This window comes from Mus caroli, chromosome 17 (genome assembly GCF_900094665.2).
Source record: "Mus caroli chromosome 17, CAROLI_EIJ_v1.1, whole genome shotgun sequence".
Lineage (NCBI taxonomy): Eukaryota > Metazoa > Chordata > Mammalia > Rodentia > Muridae > Mus > Mus caroli.
The window spans coordinates 21,782,273-21,805,977 of NC_034586.1; the positions used below are offsets into that span (position 1 = coordinate 21,782,273).

The 23,705-nt window shown below is 55.3% G+C and overlaps 2 protein-coding genes across 9 annotated transcripts in view; both read right to left on the reverse strand.

Annotated features, from left to right (window-relative positions):
* Window positions 1-1,671: 1,671 nt before the first annotated feature.
* Prr35 (proline rich 35) lies at window positions 1,672-7,789 on the reverse strand. Its single transcript, XM_021185725.2, has 3 exons — window positions 7,061-7,789; window positions 2,777-3,885; window positions 1,672-2,526 (listed from the first exon to the last, which is right to left on the reverse strand). Exons 2-3 carry the CDS (start codon window positions 3,844-3,846, stop codon window positions 1,881-1,883), a joined length of 1,716 nt encoding a protein of 571 aa, XP_021041384.1. The 5' UTR covers window positions 3,847-3,885; window positions 7,061-7,789; the 3' UTR covers window positions 1,672-1,880.
* A 5,255-nt stretch (window positions 7,790-13,044) lies between these two features.
* The window catches only part of Capn15 (calpain 15), a 28,033-nt gene continuing 17,372 nt past the window's right edge, over window positions 13,045-23,705 (reverse strand). The window contains exons 3-13 of one of the 8 annotated variants that reach the window (XM_029470948.1): window positions 18,669-20,169; window positions 17,882-18,090; window positions 17,597-17,780; window positions 17,306-17,529; window positions 16,583-16,708; window positions 16,349-16,501; window positions 15,354-15,515; window positions 15,041-15,267; window positions 14,769-14,935; window positions 14,511-14,689; window positions 13,045-14,437 (exon numbers count right to left, since the gene is read on the reverse strand). In XM_029470948.1, coding sequence (XP_029326808.1) covers window positions 14,260-14,437; window positions 14,511-14,689; window positions 14,769-14,935; window positions 15,041-15,267; window positions 15,354-15,515; window positions 16,349-16,501; window positions 16,583-16,708; window positions 17,306-17,529; window positions 17,597-17,780; window positions 17,882-18,090; window positions 18,669-20,169 — 3,310 coding nt within the window. In that variant the 3' untranslated portion in view covers window positions 13,045-14,259. Of the gene's footprint in view, window positions 14,438-14,510; window positions 14,690-14,768; window positions 15,268-15,353; window positions 15,516-16,348; window positions 16,502-16,582; window positions 16,709-17,305; window positions 17,530-17,596; window positions 17,781-17,881; window positions 18,091-18,668; window positions 20,170-23,705 lie in introns of all 8 variants that reach the window. The other 7 variants (XR_003835263.1, XM_021149088.1, XM_021149089.2 and 4 more) reach the window with 7 other exon arrangements.

Here is a 23,705-nt window from a genome sequence, read left to right on the forward strand (position 1 = left end):
CCCCCACTACCATCACTACCACCACCACCACCACACACACACACACAAACACACACACACAGAGCCCCTCTGCTTCAGCCAGGGAGACATCTAAACCCCAACCTCCCAGGGCTCTCCACCAGCTCCTCATCTCTCCCACAGAGATCAGGATACTTCTTACCTGGGGCTAACTGGCCTCAGGGCTTTAGGTCAGGCCTCTGTTGTTGGAGACAGCCTGGGTGTTTGGGGAGGGGCGGGAATGGGGAGGACGGCTAGGGGAGGAGTCATCAGACAAGTTTCCTGCAGGGACAAATTGAGCTGTTTGGGCTGAGTCCCTAGTCTCCAGGCCTGTACCCTCTGGCTTGGGTCTACTGCTCTGACATAGCTCCATCGGGCAAGACAGGAGGCACCCCAGTCCTCTACAACTATAGGCCACCCCTCCAGGTAGGACATTTGTGTCAGGACCACATCATTTTTTTTTTTTTTTTTTGGTTTTGTTTTGTTTTTCGAGGCAGGGTTTCTCTGTGTAGCCCTGGCTGTCCTGGAACTCACTCTGAAGACCAAGCTGGCCTCAACCTCAGAAATCCGCCTGCCTCTGCTTCCCAAGTGCTGGGATTAAAGGCGTGTGCCACTACTGTCCAGCCCAGGACCACATCGTGGTCACCCTCTTGTCAGCTCTACCAAGAAGTTGAAGTCAAGCTGGTCCTGCCTCTTCCTGTGAGTCTAGTGCTGCTGCTGCTTCCCAGGATCAGAAAGCAGGGTGGCAGGTACAGGGGGTGCTGAGAGGACGGTGCCTCAGACTTAAGACCTGAGGTACCTTGGACCCCTGGCTCTGCCCTCAGTGGTGCCCCAGGAAGCCTCCAAGTCAATGGTGCCCAGCTAGCTTTTGTCAGCCTTGGCCTACAGCCCCACAGCACCCTGGGCTGGCCAGCCAGAACTCTAGCCCCAACACCACCTGTAATGCCTCACAGTGGGTGGCTTCCTGATGCTATCACCAGGTAGATGGTTAATGGGGCAGCTGAAGGTCCTGTTGGGACTGGCCCTAGCCTGGCCAGTCCAGCCCCAGTGAGAACAGTACCTCCTCTGAGGGCAGCTTGTACTTCAGGGCATTCCTGGGTGGGCTACAGCCCAGCTCCCCAGGGAGAAAAGCGATTTGCTATGGCTGGGGGACCCCAGCAGCCCTCCCTGGCTGTCTCCCACCCTAGCCCGTGGAAGGCCAAGCAGGGCTGTACTGGGAAGGAAGCAGTGAGCTGTGAAGGCCACCGATGCCTATCGTGGCTGCAGGGACTGGCGGGGGGCCCAGGAAGGCCACACGGGGTGAGCAGCCTGGAGCCATAGAAGGCAGGAGGCTTTGGCTACCACAGGCAAATCTGGCATTAGGTTGCTTGGATGGATTCAGGCCCAAGGACGTGCAGGGTCCTTGCCCATCCCCAGTGAGCTGAAACAGGCCAGGTCATCCTGATATGTCTGCCTCTCTGCCACTCTTCCCTGCATCCCCTAATTGAGTGTACCCAGGCCACTCCTTGACCCCAGGCTCTTTGGAAGAACAATAAGGATTTCTGAAGTCAAAGGTGAACCCCAGCATGGTGTCCAGGACATTTGCTCCCTGGGACACTCAGGCCAGGGACATTTCCTGGAGGGTGCCAGGTGCTTATACAGGGACAGAAAAGGAAAGAGATCCAAGTAGGGGTGTTTGAAGGTGGTTTCTATTTTAATGTCCACAACTCTGTTCAATAAATAAATCATGACCTTGCTATGTCCATGTGAGCACATAGGTAAGTCTCTACCACGGGCTGGTGGGGGAGTCTGGGTGGGGGGCGGGTATCTGTTCAGAACACATGCACACTGACACTGGACAGGCCCAGACAACGGGGCCCAGGTCAGGGAGAGGAGCTCATACTCTATGGTGGCTGTGAACAGAGGTCAGCACTTGGGAGGATCTGTAAGCTCGGGGTATCTTTAGGGGTCTGGGAGCTGCCAGCTCCAAGCCGATTACCCCAGCCACTACCAGGAATGACAGGGTCCTCGGGGGCCTGGAGAGGGAGGACAGGAGGAGGGACACTGGAGTCAGCCTCACACTTGGTGGTGCGGCTCGAGAAAGGCTCAAGTACAGGACCCAGTATGCTGGAGGGCTCTGAGGTTCCCCTTGCCAGCACAGGGCCTGGATCATGCAGCCCCCAGGATTCTGCAGGTGCCTCAGTTCCCTTAGTAGGTACCCGCTTCACTGAGAGGTCCAAGGGTGTGTCCAGTGGACGAGCTGCCCGGGCCAGCGCCTGATGGATAGTGAACAGCTCCCGGCGAATCTTGCCAAGCTGCTCCCGAAGAGGTCTGGGGGCTAGACCCCCAGCTGGTGCCAGCTGCCCCAAGCACTGCTCCACTCTGGCATAGTCACCAAAGGCCTGGGTCAGGTCCTCTCCCACTGGGACTGTACTTCCTAGCCCTTGGCCTTGTGGATGCTGCAGAAGGTGGAACTCAGGACCTGAGGCCTCAGGGTCACCTGGCTCCTTGTCCTCAGGCCAGAGTATGAGGGAGGAGCCTGTCGGCAGGCTGAGAAGAAGAAGCCAGTCAGAAGGCTATCCTTGCCCTTAGTGTCTGTCCCTCTAGCCCTAGCTTGTGTCTTTGCTCAGTTTTACCCATACCCCAGGGAAAATAAGAGGCTCCAGTGTAAACAGGACTAGGTATCAGGTCCCTCTGCCTGAAGTCTCTACTCCTAGTGAGTTAGGTGAAGATGGCCTAGCCTCCCACCCAGCCCACCCCTAACACCCCCACGCTAGGACCCAAAACTCCTGATACCCACCTGCTCTGACAGCCAAATTTTGCCAGGTTCAAGGGGGCCTTTGGGAGCTCAGGCATGTTGCCTGTGGGCAGCCTCTTCTGTGGGTTGCTCTGAGTCACTCTCCCCAGCTCTCCTTCATGCCCTGGGTCTCTGGAAGTACCATGGGGCCAGGGTCCCCCAGGCCCTGGCACAGGCACCTTCAGCAGCCCAGGAGCAGACAGAGCCCCAGGAGGCCCCTTGAGGGGCACAGAGGACTTGGCAGGGGCAGCCCTGCCTGATGATTGTCCTAGACTGTGTTCTAGTAGTAGTGGGTAGTACAGGCGGGGGGCCAGGCCTGAACGCTCTGGTGTCTGTGGGGCTGGGAAGGCTGTGGGGGGAAGCAAAGGGCTTGCTGAGGTCAAGAAGGGCATGTGGGCTGCAGCAGCAGCCAGTGAGGGCCCCAGATAGGAAAAGAGGCCTGGGCCAAGAGGGTAGTTGACACCCAGCAATGATAAGTGGAGGCTCTGGGCTTCAGGGAACTCACCCTGGGCAGGTGGTGGGTAGCAGGGGACACTACTCTCAGAGCCTGGGGTTGAAGCTATAGTCCCTAAAGTCCCACTCAGCATGCCACCACTCAGTCCTGGCTTCCATGACTCTGCCAAAAGGCCACTGGTGCCTGGACCCTTCCGGATGGGTCTAGCCAGTGGGGGCAGTGACCCTGGCGACTCCTCTGGTCCAGGTTTGGGGCCCCTGCCACAACGACGCTGGGAAAAGCTGTCAGTGACAATGAGATCTGGCTCAGTTGGCTTGCTACTAGGGTCTGAGAAGTCTGTGGAGCAGTTGGGGGTGGGCACCCGAGGCCTGGGTGAGGGGGGTGCACGGCGGCATGCCCAGTCAGGGGAGTCTAACAGTAGAGAGAGGGAGTCTTTGCAGAGGCTGTACTTCATGTGGTTATAAAGATGTGACTTCTCCAGGCAGGTGAAGGGGCACTGGAAGCACTTATAGTTGTAGGGTTTGCCCCAGGGCCGTGGGATATAATGTGGCTTCTTGGGCTTCCGTGACCGTGCCCTTGTCCCCGTGCCCACTCGGCATGAACCTGCCTCTCGAGACATGGCAGCCTGCTAGCACGCAAGCCCAGGTACCATGGTCACCTGCAGATAGGAAAGACAAAGACCCAGTTAACACCAAGCCCTGGCACTCTCTGCTCTTCGTTGCTAGGGGTCCCTGCATCAGAACCCATGAAGCCACAGTCCGCCCTGCCCCAAGGCCTCTGACCTTTGTTCTTTAGCCTCTGACCTTTGTTCTTTAGGGTTTTTTTTTTAGATGTTTATTTATTGTTATACATAAGTACACTGTATCTGTCTTCAGACACCAGAAGAGGGCATCAGATCTCATTATTGGGTGGTTGTGAGCCACCATGTAGTTGCTGGGATTTGAACTCAGGACCTTTGGAAAAGCAATCAGTGCTCTTATCCACTGAGCCATCTCACCAGCCCAACCTTTGTTCTTTAGACCTTTCATTCTTTTGAGAGGGGATATGGTGGCACTAGCTTGTGATCCCATAATTTGAGAAGCTGAGGCAGGGGGGTTGCTGTGAGATCCAGGCCATCCAGAGCTACACAGTGAGATTCTGTAAAAAGAAAAGGAATCAGGAGGCAGAGGCAGGCAGATTTCTGAATTTGAGGCCAGCTTGGTCTACAAAGTGAGTTCCAGGACAGCCAGGGCTATACAGAGAAACCTTGTCTCGACCACCCCCCCCAAAAAAAAGAAAGAAAAAAAGGGGGGGGGAGAAAGTAGAGGCAGCTAGGCATTCTGATCCAGGTAGACATAGATAAGCTTGCAAGGTAAGGATGGTCTTGGGAGGACCTAGAGGTCATTGCTAAGAAAGTATAGTTTATCTGAAATTAAGTTTTGTTTTGTTTTGTTGAGACAGGGTTTCTCTGTATAACCCTGGCTGTCCTGGAACTCACTTTGTAGACCAGGCTGGCCTCAAACTCAGAAATCCGCCTGCCTCTGCTGGGATTAAAGGCGTGTGCCACTACGTCCAGCTCCAAAATTAAGTTTAACTGGATGTATTTTATTTACCAAGTGACCCTGTACATACAAATCCCCACTGCTTGGGCCCAGTTGGCCCTGCAGGCCAGTTTCTGGGATAACTGGTCTCCATTTAGTCTCTACTCTTTGCACCAGGCAGTACCCGCTGAGCATTTGGTAAGAGAATGAGAGCAGCCATGTGTAGCCAGAGCCACCAGTCTGATGGCCCTCTAGAAACACTTCCTTGGTTGAGCCACCTGCCCCTACCAGAAACTGAAGCAAATCACCGAGATTAGAAACCAACAGAAACTTTGAGATCTGACTAATTCTACATGTGCACAAATGTGTGTGAGAGTGCATGTGTGTAACCCGAGCCGGCTAGTGAAGTGCCAAGTGCACACTGGAGGTCTCTTAGGGGGTTCAGCCACACATGAGGCAAATCCAGGCTGGGGGGAGTGGATGTCACAGCATGGCCCCATGGCACAGCCACCTGCTCAACCCAGCTCCATCTGGGTGGCTTCAGGCAGGTCAGTGACTGAGCCTGCAGTGACCGTGCTCAGCCAAGACCCTCTTCTCCTCACGTCCTGCACACTGGCTCAGAAACTTCTCCCTTCACTCCATCTGGGCCACCACCTGGGCTGTCCACTCTCCCAGCACTCGAGCTTGTGCATGGTGGGTGTGCACATAGGCTTTGGGTGTGTGCATACAAGCGTGCAAGATTCCCAAGGGATCCTTATTCTACACCTAAAGGAACAGCTCCTGCATGGTTGAGCTAACCAGGCACAGGGTGTGCCATGAAGGGCACGCACATCCACACCACTTCCCACTCAGGATGGATGTGCCTCTTCACGAGAGTATACCTACATTACAGACTATGCCTGAAAACACATGAAGACATGACTGGTAACTCACACTTGGTCACAAACTCATCATGGATGCAGACACACATGTGCTGCATGATTTGAGCAGCAGGGACGGGAGTGGAAGGCAGTTGCTGAACTCAGCTCTCTTGCATGCTGGCCATTACACTTTGCCCATGATCGATATTCACCTTTAGTCCCACCTAAGATCAGGTGGGTACCCCTTAGGTAGACAGCTAGATGGGTGGAAAGCAGTGCATGCCAAAAGGCTGGGAATCACACAGAGAGTTCACATGGCCAGCCTGGGCTCTAGAGATGACTGGGCAAACATAGATTGAGGGAGACTCAAAGGTTGGGTGGTGGATGCTGGCTCAGGAAAGGGTCAGGGGCCCCCTGGAGGGTTGCAGATCTAGCCTGGACTTGGCATGTATACAAGCAGTCTCTTCTGCCTGCATCCCGCCCCCACCCCCCACCCCGCCACCTCACCCCCGCTCCCCTTCTGCAAGATATGATGACAGATAGGCATGTGTGCTCAGGCGACAGAGGCGTCTGTGCAGGGGCCATCGATCACCCAGCCCTGGGAGCCACACAGCTGTGCGGATTGGTGCTACCGCTTAAACTAACCTCCCAGCCCGGACTAGGTAGTTCTCCTGGGGCCGTGGATCCAGGGGTTGGGGCTCCTCCTGTGCCTCCCTCCAGACCAGGCACCCGAGGTGCTGACCTCTCCAAGTCCCAGAGGATGCTGGGCACTGGTCCACCACAGGTCACATCCCTACACTAGCCCTCACATACACAAAGGCACACTCATCCTGCCCGGCCCCAGCCCCAACCCCAACTAATGACCTGGCGTGGGTTCCCTGGCTGCGTGCCTGGTCTGGAAAACTAATAGCTGGAAGGGCCAGCCCACCTATCCGTTGACCCTCTTGAGACTCAGTGTCCTACAGGGATGAGCGCGGGAGCTGAGTGGATAGCTGGGACCCCAACACCTTTCTTTTGCCTCCCCGCTGCGGGCGCCGCCCTGACGAACCCTCACGGTACTGGGATCTCAAGCAGCCCTTTCTATGCATTCCGTCCAGAGCCGGAGCCCCAACTTCGCGGGACGTGCCGCCCGCTCACCTTACCGCGTCCGCCGAACCGAGCCTACGGCGTCTGCTAAATGTGCACCAGGCAAAGGGTCAAACTTCCTACTTGCGAACACCGCGGGGTAACCGAGGTCCAGAGCTAGAAGCGGCGGCAACTCCACGGTGCCGCCGCCGCCTCCCGCGTTCCCCGACGCCGACTCGCAGGCGCCCACCAAAGTTGGCGGAGAAGCGCGTGCGCCACGGCGCGAGCTTCCAAACGCAGCGACCTCCGACCGGGCTGGGCGCGGGAGGCGGGACAGTCTCAGCCGCAGACGACTCCCACCTCTTAGCACACTGCCCTGCGCACTCACCGGACGCGCTGGGACCGCTCCTGGAGGGAGCGAGGCCGGACCCGCCAGAGTGCCGCAAGAGATTGGAGTGGCGCGCAGGTGCGGGGCCGAGTGAGGGGCGCCTGGCACCGTCCCCGCCCCCGACGCCTGCAGGCTGCCGCGGGGGTGCGTAGAGGCAGCCAAGTCTCCCGGGTCTCCGCAGCGGCAAGAGGGGGCGTCAGCACGCATCAGTCAGGGCTCTGGCCCCTGACAGCCGCCTGCCCACCCAAATCAGGGCCTCGGGGCTGAACCCTAGGACAGGGAGCCTCCAAAGCGGACTAGGAGAGGCCAAAGCCCAGAGCTCAGGCGGTGGAGTCTATATCTCCTTGCCAGCTTCCACTGGGCAAGCCAGAGAGCCTATGTAGTTCCTTTACTCCAAACAGGAGGCGTCTGTCTCCCACACCCCTTGCTCTACCCGCTGATAGTCACTATGCACTGACACCCCTACCCCTGGATACACCCTGCCATTCCCAGCCCCCACTCTTCAAGTCCTAGGAGGTTCGTCCCTGCTTTAGGAGATCCAGTGCCAATGCCCACTATCGGAAGGGCCTCATCCCCACTGGTGACTTCTCCTGGAAGGGCTATGGGGTGACAAAGGACCCAGGAGGGTTTGGAATGCCGAGCACACAGTGAATGCTGGAACTCCCTTCCCTGTAATGTCTTCATGGCCAGAACTGCTCCTGGGTTGTCAAAACTTAAAATCTGGGCTCACACTTCTAGCCAGATCCCCGGGAAATTTGCGTAATTGTAATTGGTGAGTTCCAGGGGTGCATGTAGGCATGGCTCCCTCCCTCCTTCCCTCCCTCCTGCTCTCTCTGTCTCTGTGTGTCTGTCTGTCACTGTTTGTCTCTCTGGAGTCAGCCTGTGACTGGGGAGGATACCTTAGCCCAGAGGTGTGCTGCATGGGTTTTCAAGCATAGAAGGGTGATTGTTGCCCCAGGCTTGCCCTGTGGAGGCTGAGGTCCAAAGACTCTTGGGACCCTAAGGCTCTTCCAGGCTCACTATTGGTTTCTAGGATTTCCCCAGTTGAGATTTGTGGAAGAAGTGAAATCTCTCTAGGGATTCTGGGTTGGTACACGGGGCAGTCATAGGGTTCAGGGCAACAACATCAGTACTTCTGGTCCCATGTCTGTGTGGCAGACATAATGGCCAGGGGTCATAATGGCCTGTGGTTGCTGTTGGCCAACGTTCAAAGGTTACTACCGGTTAAGGAGCAGGGCCTCTCCAGTCTAGTTTTCTTCTGTCTCCATGCCACCTTCCTCAAAGGCAGCCCACTCCCAACTGAGGGACATCTAGAGCTAGAAGTGGTGTTATGTATGGATTGTACAGCATGCTCCTTTCTGCCTGCCTGGCTCAGCTAATCAGCTGACCATGCAGGTGGCCTGGGGCCGGGAGACAGCTTGAATGGCCACTGTGCCAGTAGTCCTAGGGCCAGAAGACCAGCTCCTCATGGGCACTAACTAGAAATGAGTGCAGAGTCAGGTCACTGTGAGACAAGGAGAGTACGGACACTAGGCATGGCCCTTTTTCTTTTCTCAAGGACACCTCGGTACTCTAGCGATCCTCATTCTGGGAATTAGGGAATAGGCTGTCTGACAATAGGGGCAGGCTGGAGGATGTGGCCACTGTCCAGAGGAGGCCTGGCTCTGGCGTCCAGGGAGTAAAGCCTGGTGTAGCTCAGGTGACTGAGCCTGTGGCCTGTGGAAGAAACCAAGAGGTATGCCATGTGGCATCTCACTTATGAGGTTGAGAGTCCTAGGGATGATCGCTGCCTAGGCCAGCTCTATGGAGGCCCGGAGAAGTGAGACAGATAGAATGTGTTGATATCCAGAATGGGAAAAGCGGGAGGGAAGTGGAGGGTCCACATGCCCCACAGTACCACCTTTTATAGGCCTTTTTAGAAATTTGAGTGAGAGGAGAGGAAGAGACCTAATCAAACAAAGCCAAAACCAAAAACCCAAAACAACCCCAAGGTATTTTTTCTATTCTTTTTTTTTTAAAGAATTATTTATTCATTTTATGCATATGAGTACACACTGTAGCTGTCTTTAGACACACCAGGAGAGGACATTGGATCCCATCACAGATGGTTGTGAGTCACCATGTGGTTGCTGGGAATTGAACTCAGGACCTCTGGAAGAGCAGTCAGTGCTCTTAACCACTGAGCCATCTCTCCAGGCAGATATCTTTCCCCTGGACATATATTTGTGTTTCCTAGACTTCTGAGCTCTGGGCTTGCTCATGTAGGTCTGGAGAGCTTGACAATGTGTGTCTGACAGTCGCCCACCTCCTGCCTAAGGGGCTCGCAGGCATATAATACAACCTTTCGTGATTGCCCTTTCCTCTCCTTCCTCACACAGTAACTCTTCTTGGGCCTTCTATCCAATCCTTTGGGAGTTGGGGACCATAAGCTCTAGGAGATGGCCCTACCTCCTGATGGGTGGCTGAGGCCCCATAGCTTTGTGTTTCTGCTTGTCAGTCTGAACCTGACACCCTGCCCACATTCCCTAAGCAGCCCTCTCTGCTCAAAAGTAGAGAGCACCCCGCCCCCAGTTTTAGGCCACTCTTGGGTCCTTCACTAGGACAGGAACCTTGTGTTCTTTCCTGGTGTGGGCCTTGCCTTTACCCTCAGCTGGAGACTTACTTATTTCAGTCACTAACCTTCTCAGCTTGATCTGCCCATGGCTGCCCACCTGTCACCTCTGTTAGCATCGGCCCTGTGTGTGCTGAGGGCCTGTGTGTGCTGGGGGCCTGTGTGTGCTGAGGGCCTGTGTGTGCTGGGGGCCTGTGTGTGCTGAGGGCCTGTGTGTGCTGGGGGCCTGTGTGTGCTGGGGGCCTGTGTGTGCTGGGGGCCTGTGTGTGCTGGGGGCCTGTGTGTGCTGGGGGCCTGTGTGTGCTGTGTGCTGGGGGCTTGTGTGTGCTGGGGGCCTGTGTGTGCTGTGTGCTGGGAGCTTGTGTGTGCTGTGTGCTGGGAGCTTGTGTGTGCTGTGTGCTGGGAGCTTGTGTGTGCTGGGGGCTTTTGTGTGCTGGGGGCCTGTGTGTGCTGGGGGTTTTTGTGTGCTGGGGGCCTGTGTGTGCTGGGGACTTTTGTGTGCTGGGGGCCTGTGTGTGCTAGGGGCCTGTGTGTGCTGGGGGCCTGTGTGTGCTGGACCCTGCACTGTCTCATTCCCTCAGCAAAACAGGTAGGGGCTGGACTGGCTAGTACTTCACCATGGGCAGAGGGACAGTGGATTGAGCTAAACAGGGTCTAAAGCTGTGCACAGAGGACTCCATGGAGTGACAGCTAACGTGAAGCTCTAGAGGAGGTCAGTGTCACACAGCGCCACACCACGGCTCATTTTGTACCCTATGAGCACAAGACATCTAGAGTCCATGTGAAATCGCCCTTCCAGAGAGAAAGAGATATCTTTGGGGTTTCATCTCTCTTGTACATTCAAAGTGTCCTTGGGGACTGTAGGCAGGTTGAGGACTTGACTGCAGAGATGGGATCATGCCTGAAGTTCTGTACCAGCTGGACACTGCAGGTTTTGATGGCCCCAGAAAGCTGCAGTGTAGGAGTACACAGGATAGGAGAGGCAGCAGGATCTGGAGACTACATAGGGCTCTGGAGGGGACGACGTGGGTGGGGCCATAGAGAAACCAGGGAGTCTTCTCCCTGAGGTCTGAGTCATCTATTCCTGGACATGCTGGCTTATTCAACAACGTGGATTAGGAAAGGGCTGCCACTATGTCCTGGGAAACTGGATGGGTGACACTCCCAATATTCCCTGGAGGATCTGAGCCAGGTGTTGTGTGTGTCTGTGTGTGATGTTTGTAAACTCCCTTTCATGGGAGCATGGGAACATTTCAGCTGGACAGGGGCTTCTTCCTTTAGAGGGAGCAGCCGGCCTGCCCAGGTGGATGGGACAAGCTCAGGCTGCCAAGGCCCCCACCCGGTCTCTGAGCCTGGCACTGGTTGAGCAGTGCCTGGGGCCGACAGCAGCCATATGTTGGGAAGTGGAGCTGTGTGCGGTGCTCTGCGGCCCCCGGGGCCAGCCTTCCTGGGCCTGTCACAGATGATTTTCCCTGCCTGAATGGCAGGCAGGATGGCGGGTGGGGCAGTGGGGGGCCTGTGAGCTGTCCCTATGTTTAGGTCCTCTACTGCTCTCAACACTAGGGTTTTTACTACTCCTGGAGTAACCCAAGAGCTGGGCCTCAGCTTTGAAGTCCCCACAATTTCACTGAATGAACCCTTTGGTGGGCACCCCTTTTAACTTGGGGTTCAGGAAATTTTTGGCTGGTCATCAGGAACCCCCTGATTGATTATGGGTGGTGGCCAGGGGTCCACACCAGGCTGTTGTGCGCCCCAGGCAGGTAGAAGAGGGCTGGGAGCTGAAGCCCTGTCAGCCCAGCGCCCAGAGCTCTGCGCAGGGAGGCAGGGAGGCCATGGCTAATTTGTACACTAAGTGCTTCTGACAGGGATGCCTCGCAAGTGAGAACATGCCACTGCCCGCCCTGGGAAGGCCACAACGGCTAGCAATGAAGACAGTAGGCCCAAGAGAAAGGACCGGAGGGACACAGGGCCAATGAGGACTAGGAATTTGAGGGAAACCAAGAACAGGTTGATGGCTTCTAGAACTGACGACATAGAAGCATGGAAATGCTGTGAAGATGAGGTGGTCACAGACAAGGGGCAGTGAGCCTTACAACCCCTGGGTCCACTGTGCTAGTCACTAATCCTGTTGCTCTCTTGGGCTTTGTGACGTCCTGCACAGGACACAGGACAATCTACCCAAGTCTAGCCTAGCCTGCTGAGACTGGAGTGTGAAGTCTGCTTTGAGTCAGCACTACCTCCCTCCTCTAGGTCTCTTACCCTAACCAGAACAAGCAGCCTTTTGAGGAGCCCCAGCCCCCTCCCGATACTAGTCCAAGAGTTTTACTTATGTGTACAACTCCCTTCTGGATGCCCCTTAGCTCCCCCTCCCCCATATGCTGGGGTCCTCATGGAGGGGAAAGGGAAGGTGTTTGCTGAGACTAACCAGAGTGGATGAACATGCAGTGGCTGGGCCTCCATCTTGCCCTGAGAAAATCCTGGCCTTTCTCTTGAGTTGTTTTGGGGGCTGGAGTTGCACAGGCCAGTGTGGTGGGTACCAGGTGAGTAGGGCAGAGGAAAGGGGTCTCTAGAGGAGCTGGTCTTTGGCTGCCAAAGATGCCCAGAACTGGCTCCTGCCAAAAGTGCCCCTCCACTATAAGAGGTCCAGCCTGGTGCGCAGCCGCATAGGGGCAGGGAAGGCGCTGTGGGCGGCGAGGTGAGATGTGTTGTGGCAGCTGCCCCGATGCCCGAGGCCCGCCTGGAGCGAACACTGCTGGTGGCTTTAATTGCTTTCACATTCGATGGGTTGGCCTGTGACAGGCCTCTTACGCAGTGCACTCTGGCCGTGAACCCCCAGCCCCCGCTTGCCCAGGGGCATCCTCCAGCTCCTGAAGGGGCCTGGGCTGCTGGCCAGAGATGGGCTGAGCAGCTTAGCGTCACCTGTGATATGAGATGTGCCCAGCCTGAACCAAGCTGGGAGGGGACACAGCACACCAGCCAAGAAGAGAGCAGCAGCTACAGCCTCACTCACCCTCTGGCTCCATCTGCTCCTTCTTGGTGACGGATGGATTTAGACAGCCTCCACCCCCCCCAGTGCAGGCAGGAAAAAAAATACTCACATACACATTGTCCTGCCTACTATGTTGGTCCTTCCTGGCTGTGGGGTTCAAACCCTGGAGATGGGCTCCAGCCTCTGTCACACCTGTATGTTCACTACTGCTTGAGGAGTCTGGCTGGGTCATAGCTCACCTGACCCTTAGGCAGAAGCAAGAACTGTCACCTTACAACCCCTGGTATTCCTCTGGAGTTTATCCAGGTTTATCCACCGTGGCCTTTGGAGGAACCTGTTTCTGTGTGTGTGTAGGTACTGGAAGGGTGACAAAAGAATGCAAGCTTCTTACAAAACAAAACACTTTTATTTGGTCCGTGGAGCCTGAGTGGAAATGGCCTATGGGGTGCATCATCGAACAAGGAAGGGACTGACAGCTGATAAAATAGTCTCTGTGTTCGAAGAGCTGGTCCTATTTACAGGGTTAAAAATATTCACAGCTCAGAGTAAAAGGAGGCCCAGAGGGAAGGGGAATGTTTCTCTAGGTATAAAAACCCTAGCAAGCCCCATGGAGGCAGGGACAGTGGGCTTGGGAGCTGCCCCTACCTAAGGGGCTGCACAACAGTGGCAGCCAGGTGTGTGGGGGGGCCCAGGAAATGACTCAGGCGTCCATGTGGCAGGTAAGGGCTCTGATTTTGACAAGCAGCTGAGGGAATGCTGGGTAGGTGGGCAGCTTGGCTCCCTCATCTAGGGGAGGGAGTAGTCAGTCACACCTTACATGTGCCTGTGATAGGAGCGGAGTAGGGGGTATCCCTCTTTGTGGACAGACTGAGGCCATGGGCAGAGCTGACTGTGGCCAGGGAAACTAAGGACAAAGCTCTTCTCCAGACAGCAGGGCTGGGACTGGCTCCTGTCCTGTGGCTCCATCATGGCTTCGATCCTGGCAGGTGCTCCAGGAATTGCATAGTGTTGCAGGAGGTGTAGCTGTCCCCAAGCCCTGGCCGATGGCCACCAGGCATCTGCTTCCTGCAATGCACTGCTCATATGCCAGGGCTATCAGGACCCTGATCATTAGGGCAGGGAGCTGGGCTTGGGAACAAACCAAGGGGAGAAGCAGCAGATCTGAGCCCCAGCAAAGAAAGGGTTGCCCAGGTTCTCACGATGAGCAGGGCATGGCCTCTAAAACCCCGACTGGTTCTGCGAACATTTATCTGGGCTGCCTCTCCATAAGTGACCCCATATTCACAGGGCCGCCCCCTTTGGGCCTTGGCCATCTGAAGCTGTCCCCAGGGCTCAAGACAGAAGTACTGGAATGAAGCCCACCTGGTTCGAGGTATTCTGCATGGCAGCTGGGAGGCCTGGTGGGGTACTGAGGGTACTTGGGGTGGGATAGGAGGGGAGGGAGGCCCAAGGGAGGCTGCACCCTGTGGCTGGCGGCTCCCTGGGCAGGGTCCTGAGATTCTGGTTCAAGCATCCTCCATTGGGGGTCTCCCTCATAAAGTGCATGTAGGGGGGCAGGTGGGTAGATCTGCACACAGCCCTTGCCCTAGGGAACTGTAGTCACAGTGGCCGGGGTCCATGTAGGCCGGCCACATCAGGTGTGAGTGGGGGGCTGTGGGTACCCCTAGAGGCTGTCCAGTCACTGAGGAAGGCCTGGGCTGCCTTGCGATGTGCCAGGCGATGGGTGATAGAGAATCCAGCATTGCCTTCCAGCTGAGACAAGATCACCAGGACCTGCCTGCAGGAGAGGGCTGATGAGGACCAGTGGAAGAGCAGGGCCTAGGGTAGGCAAGAAAACAGCAGGTACCCACCTGTGCAGGGGTGGTACACTGTCCTGGGTACGCAGGCTGCCACGTGTGGACACCACATTGAAGCTGTCGGTGCAGTCACATTGCACATGCAGGTAGGACTTGGGGTGCCGGTTCTCCACTACCACGATGAGCCCCGCCCAGCCATGAGTCAGGTAATAGCAGGTCATGCCCTCTCGACCCTGGGCACAGGCACAGGGTGGGTGGGCCAGGGCTGGTGGTTGCCCACCCTCTGCCCTCCCCCATCAGGACCCCACCCACCTCATGCCGCTCGCCCCGGCTCTCAGTGAGCAGGATGATGGCATCGGCCAGTGTGGTTGGCTGCGCCTCCACCGGCTCCACCATGACCAGCCTGGAGCTGTACACTGCGAGTACGTGGCCGGGTGGCTCGGGGGCACCTCGGGGGACCCCTGCTGAGGGGCTGGAGGCTGTGGGGGGTGTGGATAAGGGAGCCAGCAGCTTTCCCGTGGGTGGGCTTTGGGGCTCGGAGGTTGGGAAGGAGGGTGTGGGCCTCATCTGGCTGGGGCCCTTACCCTGGGCAGGGGGCCCTGGTGGAGCAGGGTTCCAGTGGTTGAAGGCACAGCATACCACAGCATACTCCCCAGGTTCCAGCATGACATCACAGTTCACAAACTTCTTAACAGCACGTTTGCTGTGGGCCAAGAGGCGGCCCAGGCTCAGGCGGCCACCAGTGCCAAAAGTGGCCCGGAACACTAGGATGCACAGATCCAGGAGGTGGCTGTCTACTGAATCCGAGCGCCTGAGGGCCAGAAACAATAATCTGGGTGCTCATGTGGCCACAGCCATGGACTCCTAGCTTGGTACAGTGGCCATCCTGTTACCTACCTGCTGCCCTCCTGGAAGAGGGCGAACTCCAGTGAGGCACGCTCTAGCACTGTGAGTGCTGTCACACCCACAGGCCCACCGGCAGTGCTTGGGAAACAGCCCTGAACCCGTGCCTCTTGCCAGTCTGAGTGCACCTTGCAGATGTCCACAGAGTCGAAGTACCTAAACAGTGAGGGGAAGAGTGACTGAGCAGAGCACAACCCAATGAGGCTGCTCTGGGGGGGCCCTGCTCACTCACAGCAGGCTGTCTCCTACCACTCCCTCCTACCCCAGGAGCCCCAGCATCTTTCCAGAAAAGGTTCTCTGACCAGGAGGCAAGCCTCTAGGCTGCTGCTCTGTTGTGGTTTGTATGTGAAGTGTCTGCTCCCCAGCTGCTGGGGCTACTGCAGCCAGGAGGGAATTAACCTCATTGGTGGGTGAAGCCATCAGTGAGTTCATAGCTGAATGGAAAAGCTATCGAGAGGTGGTGCCTGGTTGTAGCAAGTAGGAAACAGAGGGTATACATGACTCTTCCTGTCTGTCTCTGCTTCTTGGAGGCGATGGGATGAGCAACTTTGCTCTGCCACACCCTTCTGCCTCACCATATCTAAAGCAATGGAGTTAGCTGATCATGTGCTGAAACTTTGAAGCCATGAGTGAGATATATATATATATATATATAAAGATGGGAACTCCTAAAGCCCAGGCTGGCCTGGAACTCACTAAGTCCTTCAGGAACAACTTGGGATCCTCCTGCCTCAGCCTCAGGCATTGGAACACTGGGATTACAGTGGTGTGCTATTAGTTTTAAATTGTTCCTCTCCAGTGTGTGTCACAGGGATGCAAACTGACTCATTTTCTGGACACCACAAGGAGCAGAATGACTTACACAGAGCTCCTTGGCTAGACCAGGAGCTGCCATTCAGAGGCCTGCAGGAGCTGGGACCCAGACAAGCTGCTTATCTAGACCAGCTCCCAGATGCTCTAGCCACAAGATGGGTGAGGCATGCAGGTACCTGATAAAGTCACTATACTCCATCCAGAAGACACCCTCACTGCTGCCGTGTGGCATGAGCTCAGCTCGCAGGTGCCCTGGCCAGTGTGGCCACTCATCTGACCAACTGCCATTCCAGGAGAAACGGCCCCATGGGTTCCGGAGTCGTAGGAGCCTGTGGATCACAGGACTGAGAACCAAAGCTGTGTGCCTTGGGCCAACACACTTATCCACCCTCAGCCAATTGGGCCCCTACCTGGAGCCCTGAACATCACGAACATCCAAGACAGAGTAAGCATGGCGGGGGCGCAGACCCAGGCTCTCGTAAGCAGCATCATCTACCTTCATGTTACCTCCCCCGCAGGACGCACCCATGAGGAACCTGTGAGGGCGGAGTAACCCCTGGCTGATGAAATGGATGGACAGCAGGGGAGACTGCCCTCCTTGAATATGCTGTGTACAGTCTGTGACCCACATGACACATGCTTTCAGGAAGTACTGGCCCACTCTGGATGAGCTGAGAAGGCAAGGGCTGGAGCAACTTGGGTTCCTGAAGGCTTAGGCCTGAAGCGGTGGGCAGGAGTACTGCCCAAGTTCAGCTGTAGGTATGGATTTTAGAATCCTCTCTCAGGCCCAGGGCTTCTGTAAGTCTTTGGATCTATACTCTCCTAGGCCTTGGGAGAGGGATGTCAAGGTTCACAAAGCTGCCCAGGGTATTGTATGTCTCAGAACACCTCTTCCCACTCCTTAGGGTCCCTCTGTGGACTCTTGCCTGTCTTTTCCTAAGTGGGAGGTAATGAGATCTAGACTCATCCCAGTGTGGCTACCTAGAAAGGTGTACTAGCTCTGCTTTCTGGCTATGGCCAGCTGCACGAGAGCACCTTGTTAGATGCAGATACAGTGAAAGGGCGCCCACTCTTCCCACAGCTCCGCCTCTCCTCCCAATGCCACAGACAATGGCAGTGCCTGCCCTTCTTACCCAGCCTCTTTAGAACTCAGCATTTTGGCCCAGATGAGATCAGTGTCAACGGGTTCCTCTCGGGGGTTAGTGGAGCTGACCTGCAGCGCCAGGCTCTCACAGGGGGCTCCGGTTAGTGTGGCTAGACCTTCAATGGCACGCCCTGCCTGGAGGGCAAAGTAGGAGCCGTGCAGCTTGGCCAGTGCCTTCTCAATGAGGGCCACCCACAACTGCTTCCGCTGTGCCTGGGGAAGGATGAGAGTCACAGACTGCCTGGTTTCTCTAACCCTACCTCCCACCTTGCTGTCCTACCTGTGAGAAGAGCAAAAACCCAGCCTCATCACAGGGCAGCATGTCATCCACCAGCACTGTTGTCCACGTGCCATCTTTGCACAGCCGCACCTGGTAGGCACCCTCTGCACATAGGCTACGTGTGACCATCACCCTCTCCACGAGGTCGGGACGTTCAGCCAGTACTGCCAACGCACTCAGGAACCTGGAGGGAGCCAGGCAACTTCACAACATGCCCACAACTGGACCAGTAGCCTCCATCCTCCCCTGAGCCTGTCTGGCCCTGGCAGGAACCTGGAGCCTCACCAGCAGTTCCCCAGCAGCCCCTGTAGGATGTCAGAGGGCCTCAGGGTGTGGAAGACTGACCACGGAGTGCCGTGGTCCCTGAAGACAGAGCAGTTGATTTCGTGGGGCCGCAGCCACTGTTTCACTCGCTGCTGGACGCTGTCGCCCACTGGGAAGCCGACAGATGCAGGCCCGGGGGGGAAGCTGTCATCCACAAAGTTCACACTATTCTGCAGGGACCATGGCCAGACACTCAGGCTGGGCAGGACAGCCTCAGGCCCAGAATAAACCCACTCTACCTTTTGGGGGAAGACACACCCTCCCAAGGGAGGGTCAGAAGGTTGGGGTGGGGCCCTTGCACATTAAACCAACCTTGGGGCTAGGCAACTTTGAAGGTTTGAAGGGCTCACCATCAGGATGATCCTGAGTGGGCAAGGGGACACCTGTACTCCCTGACCATGACACTGCAGGCCAGTGGCAAGCAGGCCACAGTGAGCATGTTAGCCTGGTATGGTATGGCTCCAGCTGCTCTTTCAGCTGGCCCAATGGTGATATCACCTAGGTCCCAGGCTCTGCAGCTTAAACAGAACACAGGGTGTTCTGTTTAAGCCTTGAGCTTTAACAGGGTCTCCATGCTGCCCTGTGTAGAATAGCCTCACTGTATCCTCATCTCTGTGAGCTTACACATGGGAGCTCTGGGACGCTCTTAGGCACGTGAGCTGAGGGGGGGAGTGACGTGAGTAGTGGAGATAAACATTAGTTACCTTGGACCAAGCTGGTTCTCAGCCTCAAAAACGAGGCTACTTACCTCTCTGCAGAAAGCCACTATGTTCTCCCAGAGTGCCTTGGCCTCGCCCTCATCTGTCTGCCTCCGCTTCTCCACATGCATACTCTCCCTGCGCCTCAGGGGGGTAGCCCCCCGGCACTGGGTCACCAGAAGCTGTGGCGTATGGCAGGCTGCACAGTGCTTGGCCCGAGGTGTGTTGATCAGAGTACAGGCAGGGCAGGCCCACTGACCCGGGCGATCAGGCAAGAGACGGACAGCCTTGTGTGCTGAGGGAGCTCGTCCACAGGAGCCAACACAGGGGCCAGGCTTGTTGGCACCACAGTCGGGGCAGTGGGTAGGGGGTTCACTGTGCTCCTGGAAACCATGCAGCTTGGAGCCACCACACACTGAACACCTGGGGGCTGTTGTGGGGTTCCTAAGTGTACACCTGGCACATGACCAGGTGGTGAAGTCAGGGCTGGAGGGGCTGGCAGGTGTGTAGCGCACAATGTCCCCAGCTAGGTCAATGACATCACTGCACGACTCACAGCGGGCAGGGCTGCTCTCTGGGACCTCCTCCTCCAACACACTTAGTCGCTTGCCTGGCAGCAGCTCCTTGCCTGAGAGCAGCTCAGCGAGGCGGGAGGCCCCAGCTGCAGCTCTTCCAGGGCCCTGCTGGGGCCCTTTGGAGCTTGTGGAGGCTGAGGACTGAGCAGCCTCAGGCACAGGTGGCTGAAGCTGAGGGGGGACCTCCCGGCGGCTTCTGGGTACAGGGTTGTTCTGTAGGGTGGGTGAGAAGGGGCTGAAGAGTGGTACCCTAGGTGGCTCCTGGTCAGTGGAGGTGGGACCCTGGCTGGTAGGAGGAGAATCAGCCTCAGCACCTTCCCCAGGGAGGACAGGCTGGGATGGAGCAGGAACGACATGAAAGCCAGTAGGGGCTACAACCTCGGGAACCACCAGGGCTTCTGGGGGGATGCGAGGCAATGACAGTTTCCGGGGTCCCCCACAGGCAGAACAAGAGCTGGCCACTGGTGTGTTATGCAGTGTGCAGCGCTGGCATGCCCAGCCACTGCCAGGCTCTGCCCTCTCCCCCTCGCCCTCCTGCTCCTTTTCTTCTTCTCCTCCTCCTTCTTCTCTTTCTTCTTCTCCTTCAGGGCGCCCTCTGGCAGGCTCTGTGGCCACTAGCCCTGCTGTCCGCACTGGGCCTGCTTCCTCCTTGCCGCTGCCCTTTGGCTCCACCAGTATGGTGGGTGGCTTGGGCAGGACCCCATTGATAATGGGCAGCAGAGGGGCTCCAGGAACAGGCTCTGGGGTAAAGCCACACACTTCACAAGCCTCTTTGCCTAAAAAGTTCCGGAATGTACAGCGTGCACAGGGCCATTTCTGTTCCTCTACGCTGAGACGAAGGATCTGGTCAAGATCTGGCTTATGTCGGGGGGCCTCACAGATGGAGCACTGGCGTTGGCCGGCAGGGTTCAGGAAGGTGCAGCGTGCACAGGACCACTCCCCAACTGTGGCCATAGACCCAGGAGAATGAGTGTGGCTGCAAGGGAAGGACTTAATTAGTATGGCTCCTTTGAGGTCTATGGCCACAGTGTCTCATGGGCAACATACTTAGGGCTCTCTGATTCGGCTCTAGGCCACTGACGTACAAACTGAGGGATGCTGATGATGGCTAACGTCTATTGTCTACACAGCTGGATCTGGAATCTCACAGAAGATGCACCTCTGGCTGGAAGCATCTTTGAGGGTGTTTCCAGAGAGGTTTAACTGAAGAGAGAAGACCCATTCTGTAGTCTACGCTGGCCTCAAATTTACAGAGACTTTCTTTCCTCTTCCAAGTGCTGGGATTAACAACATATCCCTCTATTCCTACCCCAGAAGACCTACTCTGGATGCGGGCAATACTATCCCATAGACTGGAGTCCCAGATTAAATTACAAGGGAAAAGAGGGGCTGGGGAGATTGTTCAGCAGGTAAACATACTTGCCATTAAATCTGATGATCTGGCCAGGTGCTGGTGGCACATGCCTTTAATCCTAGTACTCAGGAGGTAGAGGCAGGTGAATCTCTATGAGTTTGAGGCCATCCTGGTCTACAAAATGAGTTCCAGGACAGCCAGGGCCACACAGTGAAACCCTGTCTTGAAAAAGCAAACCAGCCAGGCGTGGTGGTGCACGCTTTTAATCCCAGCACTTGGGAGGCAGAGGCAGGCGGATTTCTGAGTTTGAGGCCAGCATGGTCTACAGAGTGAGTTTCAGGACAGTCAGGGCTACACAGAGAAACCCTGTCTCGAAAAGACCCCCCCCCCAAAAAAAAAAGAAAAAAAGAAAAAGCAAACCAAATCAAACCATAATCTGATGATTTGAGATTTGAGTTTGACATGTGGGGACTCATATGGTGGAAGGACAGAGCTAACTTCCATGGATTGTTCTCTGACTTCCGTAGGTGAGCCACGGTATGCATGAGTGTGCACACACAACATAAATTAATATCTGAAGAGGAGAGAGCTTGAGCTTCTTTGCTTCTTGGCTGCAGATAGCATGACCAGCTGCCCCCTGCTCCCACGGCCGTGCTTTCCTTGAACCGTGGACAGCATACCTCCCGTGATGGGCTTGTTTATATGTCTGGATACCTAGTAAGAATGTCTGCAAGGCCTTGGGAAGCCATATCGCTGTGAGAGTAAATTCCAAGATGCAACAACCACTCCGTGATTCTGGGGTGCCAGGACCATGGGATGTCTCTGGGGAAAGCTGCAGGAATGGAGTGCAGCTGCTGTGGACGGCACAAGGGGAGACTATTGCAGTGCCACAGGTGCAGGGCATTGAGCTTCAGAGTTGGGGTTTTGGGTTCCTTCACCCTACTTTACCTTGCTATGCCCCATTTGCTCTCTTTGGGAATGGGGTATGTTTACTCTATGCCACTGTATATTATTATGACTATACGAGCTTCATAATTAAGACACTGACTTGAATGTTGGCCTGAGACGGGTGTGATGGCTGATGAGTATAAGCCCAGCAGCACTCAGCAGGCAGAGGAAGCAGATCACTACGGTCCCTCTGACCCTGACTCCCACTGGCAACCCTTCCCCTTCTATGATGGAGAAGGAATAAAGTAAATCCTTATTTCCTTAGTCGTCTTTGTTAGGTATTGTGTCATAATAAGAAGAAAGACTACTAATACAAATTTCAAATACCAGGGAGAAGTCCAGGTGCCAATTCATCTCAGGAAACAGCCGCGGTGGCCAGTGTCTGCCTTTGGCCCAGCTGAACCTAAAGCATGGCAATCAACCGGGGAGACAGGTAGATAGGAAAATACACATAGAAACTCTCAGTAGATAAGCCAAGTCGGAAGACTCCATCTGTAGTATAGGACAACTCCAGTGCAAACCAAACAATGCCTACAGATCACATATGTCCTGGGAAGTAGGACAAATTGGCCAGAGGCCAAGCTGTGGGTCTTCTGGAACCAGAAAACCTATCAAGACTCTTTGGGCAGCTCTGGGCAGCTCTGTGCTGTGCACCTCACAAGACCCCTACCCTTCACCCTCCTTGGCTCACTTGGCTATTGCTCACAGTCCATGGCCAGTCCTATGCCCAGGGTTCAAGAACTGGGGTCCACAGGCAAGCCTTTACTACCACAAAAGTCTGCAGTAAAAGCAGACTGAACAGCTGGAGACGCAATAAAACTGTTACATAGACTTTGGCAAGACCCCTGAGGAAGTCTTAACATGACAGGTAGAGTGTTGCTGGCTGTCAGGGCCTTGACTAGCATGTGTGTGAGATACGGGGCTTGACCCTTAGATCCTGAAGTAAAAATACATAAAAAAGGTTTGGGCTTTATCTAGATTTCTCAACAGAAACACTCCTAAACTATGGCATGTGAGTTCACAGAAATAACTGCAACCCGTCAGGACACTGGCTCACAACAGAGAGCAAACTGGGACAACTGCCAGAGAAATCTGCTCACTCCGGAGCCACAACAGAGTCCACCTGAGTAACCAGAAGTGAGCACCCAGAGGACTTAGAGGTTGTCACATCAGGCTGTGGACTTTGTAGAAGTCTTTCCCCTTTTAGGAAGAACCCATAACCTACCAACCTGAGGAAGGACACCCTGGGAAGCTAATTCAGTGACAAAAGATGGCTGCCTCTGCCCAGCAGAGCAGCTCTGTGCCCACCCTTGCCAGTTTCTTAGCCAGTTACTCATACTCAGGGTAGACTGTCCTGAGCTATAGAAAGAAGGGTGAGGGGAGTGTCTACCTTTATAGGGAAATGTACCAGGCTACTCTCCTGGCTTGGCCTCAGCCTGGCCTGTTCAACCTTTCTGGATGGGTGTGTCCTCCTTGTCTCTGTCCCCAGGCAGCCAATGCCTAAATCAACTGTGTACTGATTAACCAGCCAGGTGAGGCTGGACATAAGAGGGCTTCTACACTGGGCTCTGAGAGGTCAGAGGAGGGAGAGCCACTGTTCCTTGATCTCCTTGGCTCAGGTGGTGTGAACAGTCTTTTCATCCACTTAATGGGTGTTTCGCTAAAGGAGAGTACCAAATATTCTGGAGGCGGCAGTCCTTAAATATGAGGACTGCCATGCCCCATGCTTCTCTCAGGCCACTACTGCCCTATCAGAGCAGGGAAAGAGGCTGCCTGTTTCACATGCTTATGTTGTGTTACTTCGGTGTGACTGTATGCACATATGTGGGAAAGGAGTCCTGACAGGTGGCCACACAAGAGTGTCATCTCCTGTTTTTCTTCCATCTGTCTAGCTGAGTAACCCTCTGAGGTCCATCTCCTCTAGTCTGGATATGTATGGGTTCTTCCAGATCATCAACACTATCTATTACTGATTCAACTTGGATGTCCACTGCCTACTTAAGTCCTAGGACTATCTGTAGTGGGAACTAATACATATTGGAGATGTCAGTTCAGGGGAAAGCTAGAGTAGTATGGAGCCACAACACATCCTCAGGTCTTGGGATTCTCTCGTTATCCTACTTGTTCATCCAAACCGTTCTGGACATCTTTAGTTTTTTTTTTTTCTTATATAGCTCAAGCTATTCTTTTTTTCTTTTCTTTTTTTTTTT